This window comes from Canis lupus, chromosome 2 (genome assembly GCF_003254725.2).
Source record: "Canis lupus dingo isolate Sandy chromosome 2, ASM325472v2, whole genome shotgun sequence".
Taxonomy (NCBI): Eukaryota; Metazoa; Chordata; class Mammalia; order Carnivora; family Canidae; genus Canis; species Canis lupus.
The window spans coordinates 74,626,056-74,637,095 of NC_064244.1; the positions used below are offsets into that span (position 1 = coordinate 74,626,056).

The 11,040-nt window shown below is 36.8% G+C and overlaps 1 protein-coding gene across 8 annotated transcripts in view; it reads left to right on the plus strand.

Moving 5' to 3' along the window:
- HNRNPR (heterogeneous nuclear ribonucleoprotein R) overlaps positions 1–11,040 on the plus strand; it is a 57,294-nt gene that overhangs the window by 20,330 nt on the left and 25,924 nt on the right. For 5 of the 8 annotated variants that reach the window (XR_007408322.1, XR_007408323.1, XM_049105887.1 and 2 more), the window contains 4 exons: positions 940–1,074; positions 3,509–3,724; positions 8,392–8,541; positions 10,865–10,986. Coding sequence is in view for 6 of the 8 variants with exons in the window: in XM_049105887.1 (XP_048961844.1) it covers positions 940–1,074; positions 3,509–3,724; positions 8,392–8,541; positions 10,865–10,986 (623 nt within the window). In the remaining 2 variants the exon portion in view is untranslated. Of the gene's footprint in view, positions 1–939; positions 1,076–3,508; positions 3,725–8,391; positions 8,542–10,864; positions 10,987–11,040 lie in introns of all 8 variants that reach the window. The other 3 variants (XM_035713101.2, XM_025446919.3, XM_035713100.2) reach the window with 1 other exon arrangement.

Below are 11,040 nucleotides of genomic sequence, written 5' to 3' on the forward strand. Positions count from 1 at the left end.
AAATTTCTTCACACCTGTTTTGGTACTACCATCTCAGTAACTTAAAATGACTGTCATTGTTTTTGCATACTCTTTGCATACATCTAAAAGCCTCACTTTGTCTAGTTCCAGTCCTTCTAAAATGGGTACCTCTTTCACCAGGGCTTTTGGTTTCATTAATCACTTCTCAATTAGTTCCACTTCTAGCTTAACCCAGATTTTAGTTTTTATTAAGAACTTTTGCTTCCAACTTGTTTTTATTGAGAAGTTTCAAAGCTTTATTTCCTGATTTTTGGCAACACATGGATGATTTTTATTTTTTTAATAATCATGTATCTTTTAGTAAGCTAATGGGTAAGTGATGTTAAAGCCTAAGAAGCTAAGGAAACTACCACCACCACCATAGTGATTTAAAGAAAGCCTTTTTTCTTTCCTGTCATTTCATATGATTTTGAAGGTATTGTGTTTGATATGCAGTTTAAAACTTTTCATGTTTACATTCAGAACACTGTGTTTTGTGTAGAATGTGAAATTTTTCTGAATTTCTCTTTATTGATTATACATAGTTATTAACTCTTCATTGTTATTTTGCTTTTGGCTTATCTGTATCTAATTTTATCTCTAAGGACCTTGAATGATCAGTCTTGAGTACTTTTTCTGAAATTCTCTGGAAAATTTTTCAGATAGATAACATTGAAATATGACAATAAGATATTTTTAAAAATAAAATGAATAACTGAGTCATTTATGTTCAGAAGAACAGTAAAAGTTAACCAAACTAAGATGAGAGACCATAACAAGTTTTAAAATACACATTTATATAATGGTAAGCATGAGGGAACTCGGTGAGTTTGTGAAGCAAGAAGTGTTTGGCCTTAAATTGTTAAATTTTTTAGATTGAGATCAGTTGTCCTGAGTTTGGGATGGTTGTGGGGTATCTGGTTCTTTTCTTCCCTGCAGTGTGACAGCTATGAAATTCGCCCTGGTAAACACCTTGGAGTGTGCATTTCTGTGGCAAACAACAGGCTTTTTGTTGGATCAATTCCGAAGAATAAGACTAAGGAAAACATTCTGGAAGAATTCAGTAAAGTCACAGGTAAAACAAAAATGTATTTAGTAGAAGTTAGTTTTGGGAGATCTGTGGTATTATTTACAAGTACATAAAAAGGAGGTATATATTAATCTAAAAATTCAAATCTTCAGTGTCTAAGTTGCCTCCTTTCTGCTTTACAGTGGTTTGGTCTAAGCATGTTCCATTATATCCTTAATTTATTGGAATGTCCCTGTCTGTACCTTCATTAATCTTTAGGTTTTGCCAGTCTTTGTCCTGTAGCCCTCCAATGAAGGCTTCCTGACATCCATTGTGCTTTAGGGCCAAGAGGATAAGTTTTTATCCTCCTTTCTGTTACCTTGTCTAGATCAGATTTTTCAAAATCTCTGGTTCTAAATCCATGGAATTGATTGAGAAGTGCATTTTACATCACAGGTCCATATACCTTTATAACTGAAACAAAATTTAACAAAACTGTACTTTCACGATCTGGCGTAATTTTTCCTATTCCATTTCATTTTTTTTTTTTTTTTTAAACGTGGATAGAGATTCTCTGATGCTAGCTGTGGTTTAAAAAAAAAACGAAATACTGATTTAGACCATTACTTGCCCTCATAAAAAACACGATTTTGTCATCCATATATACTGTCCATTCTCTTTCTTTGATGCTGTCACCTATTGCTCTTCTGGATTCATCTCCCATTAATTGAAGATTGCTTTCGGCTCATAGTCTTTCTCTTCTGCCCTAAATTGACTTAGTAGTACCTTTGAGATGTAAGTGGATGGACCGTCCAGTCTCCTAGCCTCCTAGTTCTAAGACTACCTCATCTCCAGTTCTTTACTTCAGCTCCCCCACATCCAGAGAACATTCTGGAGCTTGCTGCCAGAGATTCTATCCACTCCAAAATCTTGATTTCTAGTGTTCTCCTTTGTAACCACTGCCACCATCCATCGCAGTTGTGTTGGGCACATGCCTCTAATAGTGCAGTTCTTTGACCTCATCACTTTATTATCTGTCAGCTCCTTTTTGACTTCTTATCCATTTATTCATTCCTTCAGCAGGTATTTATCCAGTGCCTATTAAAGTGGTGGCATTGTGCTGTGTGCTGGGATGCAGTGGTGAATAAGATCTATTTTCTGCCCTTATAGAGCTTACATTCTGGGAAAGGAGATAAGACCAAAAATTAAATATTTACACAATGTGGTAAGCACTGAGAAGAGGGAAATAAAGGATACTTAGCTGGAGAATAGCTACTATCCCTGTTTTGATGGTTATGGAAGGCTTTTCTGATAAAATGACATTTCCAGCAAGCCCTGAAGAATGAGGAGGATGTAGCATATAAAGAGCAGAGGGATGTGCATCCTAAGAGAGCAAGATGTGCCAAATCTCTGAGGCAAGAAAGAACTGGATGTATTAAAGCAACCGAGAGAAGGCCAGTGTTGTTAAAATTACTGTAGAATTAAAGGTAGAATTAGATGAAGTAGGCAAGGCTTTTGTGGACCTTTTAAGGAGTTTAGATTTTACTCTTTGTAGAACAAGAAGGTATTTAAAGATCTCAAGCAGGGAGTAACATCTGTTTGATGTTTTTAGAATATTATCCCCACTGCTATATGGATAATGGTTTAGAGGGGTTTAAGTGCAGGAGCTAATCAAGCTAATCACTTAGTATCACAGTAGTTCGGACAGAAGATTGGACTAAGGTAATAGCCGTGAAGGTGGAAAGAAATAGATGGGCTTGAAATTGGGTAGGGGAGTAAAGGAAAAATCAAGAATGAGTCCTCAGTTTCTTGCTTGAGAGCCAGGGGGTGGTTCTTATTATTAGATAGGAAAGTAGAGAAGACAGATTTGGGGAGTGGTGACTGCAGTTTTGGACATGTTAAATTGGAAATGTCTTTGAGTCTGGGCTTGAAATAAAATGTAAGCATTCTTAAGGATATAGATAGCTTTTTAAAAGTACAAACTAGCTGATACTACCAAGAAAGAACATATGTGGAAAGATGACAACACAAGACTAAGACCAGAGGGACACCATTATTTAGCAATCGTTTTCATTCTTGGTAAAAACAGTAACTTTTAAGTTAGATCCAAGGATAATTTTTGATCATGATTACTTGGTTGAATGTAAGTTCTCTTGAATTTATATTTATAACTTGGTTTTTAAATTCCTTGGTAGTATTTTCATAAATTTATAAGGTCATGTTATATCAAACACTCTAAAACATGGTAATATGTTACATGTCAGAATACAGTAACTGGACCTTTTTAGGGCTGTATCCTCAGGACCCTGAAAAATTAAAAAAGAACATAAAATACTGTTTGACAACTTATATCTAACAATGCTGATTTAATTGTCTACTAGGTAATTAGGGAATCATTTTGAGGCTTCTTCAGTATTTTTTGCTCTTCGGCAAATGGATTTAGGTCTGCCTAATCGCTAGATGTGTGGTGGATGCTTTTGGCTTATATATCTGGCTGTTGGTTTAACAGAGGGTTTGGTGGACGTTATTCTCTATCATCAACCCGATGACAAAAAGAAGAATCGGGGGTTCTGCTTCCTTGAATATGAGGATCACAAGTCAGCAGCACAAGCCAGACGCCGACTGATGAGTGGAAAAGTAAAAGTATGGGGAAATGTAGTTACAGTTGAATGGGCTGACCCTGTGGAAGAACCAGATCCAGAAGTCATGGCTAAGGTAAATGCAGTTGTTTGGGCTGGGGGTGAGATGGTTATTTAAATTTTGTGCTTCACGGTAAAGCTCAACTTTTAGAAGTTTCATGTTAAATATAGTTCTTGATGTTAATTCTAGGATGTGTTTTTTTTTTTTTTTTTTTTTAAGATTTTATTTATTTGTTCATGAGAGACGCACAGAGAGAGAGGCAGAGACAGACAGAGGGAGAAGCAGGCTCCCCGCAGGGAGCCTGATGTGGGACTTGATCCCGGGATCACGCCCTGAGCTGAAGGCAGACGCTCAACCACTGAGCCATCCAGGCATCCCTAGGATCTGCTTTAATACCAACTTAACAGTCTGTTGGTATCTAGAAATTTCCAAATCATCCCTTTTTCCAGAGATTAAATGTACAAAAGGAACTGAAATGAAATTCCTTTAAGTATTTCCATATACACTGAGAATGTGTTTAGTGCTAGGTACTAGGAGGGCTACAGAAGTTTAAAAAAGTCAAGACAGAAGTAATGTTTTTTGGGGGTTATGAAATTGTAATCCTCATCGACCATCCTATGACTTTTATTACATGGCCATTGATTATATTTTATTTAAATTTATGGCTGATTTTTTTCTTTCTTTTTTTAAATTTAATTATCATGTTCCCTTAGACGGTTGTCTCCATGAACAAAGACAAAGGGTTATCATGCTTGCTATTATGTGATAGTAGCAAAATATACATGGCAGGCCCTCCTAAGCCTTATACTTGCATTGCTACAATCTTTGGTAAATAATGGTGCTATGAGTCCTGATTGTTAGGCTTACCTTTGAGTGACTCCTCAGAGTGAAGAGATTCATCAGAGTTGCATCTGCTGTTTTAGTGAGATTTTTAGTATTTTGGTGTGTCTCTCCCCTTGGTGAGGTAGCAACTCTCTGATGACCATAAGTTAGTGGTTGAATTCTCCTAATCTGAGAAGTCTTTCTCTAAAGCTTTTTATTCCAGGTTCTGAGCAGGTAATCTTCACTCTAATTAGTTTGGAGAGCCCCAGTTTATGCTAGTGTGATCTTTTTATAGGTAAAGACATCTCTGGGTTGAGACAAGATCCACTGAGAAGGAACCAGAGAAGGGCTTAGATGTGCTGCTCCTTGTCTTTTTTCTTGTATTCCTTGATTAGATTTGTGTTAAGGAAAGGGACTGGGAATTTAAATAGTATGTATGTATGTACTTATTTATTTATAACTTGATTTTAATTCATTTGTTTCTTCTAATATAATTTGACTTTGGACAAACCTATTGAACTTGGATGTCCTCTATTTTATTGAAGTTGGATAAATCTCTTAACCCTTACAATTTTGACCTGCCTTGTAGAAACTGAGTAGAGTTTGTATTGCTTTTTCTGTAAAAACATGTTTAAAAAAGCATAGGTATATTACACATTAGATGAATAAAATTTCCAGAAAACCAGTGTAGCTGGTGGTTTGTTCATCAACACTATCCACGTACCTCTTAAAACCTTTCAGATTAAATGCATCCTAAACTTCTATAGGGTTAGAAAACGTCAGCATTTTATTCCAGAAACTCGTCTTCCTAGATTGTAAGTTTCAGAATGAAAAGGGGGCCTTTATAAATAGTATGTTTTGGTTTCTTCTCTGAAAAAAAAAAAGAAAAGAATAAAAGATTTGTATTGAATTTTTTGGAAAAAGTAAATAAACCAACCGACGCCTGTGAAACATAGAGTTTGACCCCTATGACAACACTGTAAAAATAAAGGGGGTAGAGGTGGAGGTGGACAGTGTCAGATTTTTCCCGCCCTTGAATTAATACCTTCCTCCAAGTAATTTTTATTCATATACTCCTTTATCTGAGGCAACAGTTCAGTGGGTATGTTCATTTTTTTCTTTGAATAGTTCCTTAGTTTAGAAATCAAAATTATGTAGAAAGGTATAGACAGAGAAGTCTCACTTCTACCTCGCTCCGTCTACTGTATTCCCTTATCTCCAATACACACCCAGATTTAGTAGCCTCTGGTTTATTCTTTTAGTGCTTCCTTTCTTACTTAGGCAGATACAGGCAAATATGAGTATATATTCTTACTTTCTGACTTTAAATGATGGTTACAGGTAATCTACTGCATTCACTGATCTATATTTTCTTTATTCGTTATCCTGGATCATTAGCTCTGAGGAAGTATACCATTATTATGTATACCACTAAGAAGTGATTACAATTAAATTATGACACTGCTTGCATGTCACATTGGCTGGAAGTTGGATCCCTATTTCAGAGAAGTAAAAAAGGGAAAAAATGTCTTAGTAACAGTGTATCTTGGCAGCCTCTTCATATCTACTCTTAGAGCTCTTCCTCATTTTTTTATGGCTACATAAGATTCCACTGTGTGGATGTACTATACTGTATTCAGCTGGCTGAGCATTGGTTTGTTTTTAATCTTTTATTATTACAATACTGTAATGAATGAGCTTGTGTCCTGTCAAGTTACTAAAAATGCAGATATACCTGTAGGATAGATTCTCAGAGATAGAATTGCAGGCCACAGAGTACATGCATCTGTAATTATTAAGATATTGCCATATTCCCCTGTACCATTTTACCCTCTCACCAGCAAAATATAAGAGGCCCACTTTCTTCCTCATCCTTATCAAAATAGTGTGTGATCATATTTTTGGATTTTGCCAGTCTGGTAAACCATCATAATTTGCTTCTCTTACTGTGCATGGGTTTAAGTTTTTAATATGTTGAAGGGCCATTTGTGTTTCCTTGTGTGAACCTTGTATTCATGAATTTTGTCTGTCTTTCTGTTCAGTTTTCCATTGAGCTATTTCTTATTTTCTGGAGCTCTGATTAAAAAGAAAAAAAAAACAGAGATTAACTCTTTGTGATAGAAGTAATTTGTCTTTGGCTCTACTTCTGGAATGTTTTTGCCATGTGAAAGCCATTTTTTTTTTTTTTAATTTTATTTATTTATGATAGTCACAGAGAGAGAGAGAGGGGCAGAGACATAGGCAGAGGGAGAAGCAGGCTCCATGCACCGGGAGCCGGACGTGGGATTCGATCCCGGGTCTCCAGGATCACGCCCTGGGCCAAAGGCAGGCACTAAACCTCTGCGCCACCCAGGGATCCCTGAAAGCCATTTATTTCTAGTAGTTGAATTTTACTGCTCCTTTATATAATAGATTTTTTTTTTTAAGATTTTTTATTTATTTTTGAGAAACACACAGAGAGAGAGAGGCAGAGACACAGGCAGAGGGAGAAGCAGGCTCCATGCAGGGAGCCCAATGTGGGACTCGATCCCGGGTCTCCAAGATCACGCCCTTGGCCAAAGGCAGGCGCTAAACCGCTGAGCCACCCATGGATCCCTATATAATAGATTTTAAGTCACAAAGCCTTCCTTGGAGTAGTTATGTAAAGGAATTACCTTTATTTTTTTCTAATATTTTTCTCTCCCCATCCCCACCCCTGCCCACCCCTTTAAAATTTTTGATGTATTTGGCATTTATCCAGGTGTATTTTGAGATATGAATCCAGCTTTTTTTGTTTAGATTTTAATTTTTAATCTTTTTAAAAGATTTTATTTATTCATGAGAGACAGAGAGGCAGAGACACCGGCAGAGGGAGAAGCAGCCTCCCCGTAGGGAGCCCAATGGGGGACTCAATTACAGAACTCCGGGTTCACACCCTGAGCCAAATGCAGATGCTCAACCGCTGAGCCACCCAGGCGTCTCTAAGATTTTATTTTATTTATTTATTTTTTTAAATATTTATTTATTTATTTATGATAGACAGAGAGAGAGAGAGAGGCAAAGACACAGGAGGAGGGAGAAGCAGTCTCCATGCCAGGAGCCCGACGTGAGATTCGATCCCAGGTCTCCAGGATCGCGCCCTGGGCCAAAGGCAGGCGCTAAACCGCTGCGCCACCCAGGGATCCCCTAAGATTTTATTTTTAAGTAATCTTTACACCCGGTGTGAGGCTCAAACTCATAACCCTGAGATCAAGAGTCACATGCCCCTCTGACTGAGCCAGCCAGGCACCCCCCCCAACTTTTATTTTTATCCAGGTGAACATTATAGTTTGTTATATCTGGTAGGGCTGGTCTCTCAATTTTGTTATTTTTTTTTCCTATTTATTTTTTCATATGAACTTTAGAATTAGCTCACTCAGTTCTAGGGGAGCAGAACTGCAAAACATGTTGTTTTAGTTGATACTTAGGGACCTCTTAAGTTTGTGGATTATGTGTTGGTTCCTTGAAGGTTTTGTTTACAGGGTTAGGTACTTTAATGACAGCAGGAGAAGGAACCAGAAATCTATGTAAATTGGTAACTGACAGAGTAATTTTCTTGGCAATTTTTATATTTTCTGTGATACACATTTATTATTAATTTTTAAAAAGATTTTATTTATTTATTTGACAGAGCATGAATAGGCAGACTAGCAGGCAGAGGGAGAGGGAGAAGCAGGCTCTTCAAAGCAGGCTCTCAGTAGAGAGTCTGATGTGGAGCTCGATCCCAGGACTCTGGGATCATGACCTAGGCCAAAGGCAGACTCTTAAATAAGCCACCCAAGCGCCCCTATTTAATGTTTTTGAGAAGGAAGGCCTGCAGTGAGGATAGGAAGAAATACTTTAATGTAAGACTTCAGCTAAAATTAAGTAGCCAATGCCAATTTGTGTATTTGTTGTATTAGGTGAAAGTTCTATTTGTGAGAAACTTGGCTACTACAGTGACAGAAGAAATACTGGAAAAGTCATTTTCTGAATTTGGAAAACTTGAACGAGTGAAGAAGTTGAAAGACTATGCATTTGTTCATTTTGAAGACAGAGGAGCAGCTGTTAAGGTAGAGATTTTGAAATTTTGCTTCTTGATATTTGAATTTTGTTGTTGAAACTTGCAAACACATAAAATGACTTTAAAAACTGAAATAAAATTGGTTTTCAGCTTTTGCCGAACTCTGGAACTTTCTTTTAATAATCTGTGAAGTGATAGTAATGTAACAGGTAAGACTTTGTATTTCAAAGCCTGATTATTACTAACTGGGTTTGTGATTTCAGGCAAGTTATTTTTAATCTCTGTATTGTTTTTGTAAGCTTAAGATTTGATAGCATGATGCCCTGGAAATACTACAAGATACAGTAATTAGGTGCTGTAAATGATAAATAGGTAACAAATCATACTATAACTACTTTGTTTATCATAGTTTGTGGACCTGTGAAAGATCCAGAGCAGTGTACATAACACACAGCACAGCCTATAGAATTCAGCAGATGTGTTCTGAGACAGTGGTTAGTTCTTTATAAATTTGTCTTTCTTCAGTCATTTCAGAATTCTTTCTTTTTTTTTTTTTTTTTAAGATTTTATTTGAGAGAGCGAGAGAGAGAATGAGCAGTAGGGAGGGGTAAAGGGAGAGAGAGAGAGAGAGAGAGAGAGAGAGAGAGAGAGAGAGAGAAAGTAGACTCCCTTTTGAGTAGGAAGCCTGATTCGGGGCTTGATATCCCAGGACCTGGAGATCATGATCTGAGCTGAAGGCACTTAACTGACCGACCCACCCAGGCGCCCCCAGAATTCTAATAGTATTAAATGTGTTGCTGATTTCAGTAGTTGGTGAGAGATATTTGTTGCATACAGTAGTCCATTTGATGATAGAACTGAAAATTGTGGAAAAGTATTTTCATGTGGTGGCTAGAGTATAAAACCTGAATATATGTGCTGTTTTCTGCCAATAATGATCAATATAATCTCCAATGGATTAAATTTCTAGTTTCTTGTTCCTCTCACCTTTCTTGGTGAGGGGAGAGAAGGCAAAACATTAATAAGAGCTGTTTTATGTATTTGGGGAGGTAGGTTCAAAATCCTCAGTGTCTCAGTCAGGCCTTGTCCTTTTTCTTCATGGTCTTGTGGAGTGTTGCCCCCTTTAATTTGAGCAGATTCTGTTTTCTGCCCAGGGTATTTGCTTTATAGAATCTTTGGCTAGTTAGAATTTATTGGTTTGTCTTTTGATGAAAGCTAATTAGTGAGACAGCATTGCTTACAAAATTCAGTGTAGTGCTGAATTTAATGTTAGTTTCTGAAATTGCCAGTGGTATGAAACACAGATAACTAATTTATACCTTCTAAGTATTCCTATTCATTTAGTTGTTACTAAATAACCGGTTGCCTCTAGTTGCAAAGAAGTATAAAAACTGGTAGGGTAGTGAAGTCTGAAATTACAAAATGTCTCAGCAACTGAGAAGCTTCTGTGGACTTATTTCATTGCTTTAGGTGAAGTAGCCAAAAGCTAAATGTGGTAAAGGGGAGCAATTAGCATGTAGAGGAGGACTGATGTAATCTTTGTCTACATGCTGGTAGATAAGTGAATGCTCTATGTATAGAACATTTTATTCTGTTTGTCCAGAGAGGAAAAGGTAGTGTAGGGAAATAGAAAGAAAGGCTGTGGGGAGGAGGTGTGATACTTTGTTACTGAGTTACTTGATCGGAAGTATGGCAGAGGCTGTTAGGTGGAACAACATATATAAAGGAGTAGAGCATAGAATGCTTTTAATGATTACTTTCCAGGTGAGCACTCGAGTCTTCCTTAGTTCATGTCTGTTCTGGGCTCTGCTCTTAACTGTTCAGGTTAAGTATGCTCTAGGTGAAGTGTTGTGGGGGAAACCTAGGCATTTTTTGGTCCGAGTCTTGTTCAGTTTCACTGATAATCTCAGTGACCTCATTTGTCTTTCAAATCTTTTAAGATTTTTGTGAAAGAGCAGTTTCATATTTACATGTTGAATGCCATATTTTTATTTAAAAATTTGAGTCCTGAAAAGTTTGTGTTACTTACAGCACTTTTCCCAGATGTGGATTTGCTTCTTTGGTTTAGTTCAACTTTGCAGGGTTAGTTATTTGGAATTAAGGAACAGTGATAGGTAACTCTAGAAGCCCTTTTATCTTTATAAATAGTGGGACATGAGTTCTGTTTTGAATATAATTTACACATAAGTAAGATGGAGGAAAATAAGTATTTTGTATTTTTTTCTTCATGGCTAGATTTCTTTTGCCAGTTAAAATAGTTGTGAAATAAATTGTTTATTAATTGTATTAAATGCCACAGATAGGTTTATGTAATTATGTTTTAAAGCACTGTCTTACTTGCAAAATAAATTTATTTTTACAATTTTATATAGGCCATGGATGAAATGAATGGCAAAGAAATAGAAGGGGAAGAAATTGAAATAGTCTTAGCCAAGCCACCAGACAAGAAAAGGAAAGAGCGTCAAGCTGCTAGACAGGCTTCCAGAAGCACTGCGTGAGTCTACATTTTAATAACTACATCTCTGAACAAAGAATAACTTGGTAATAG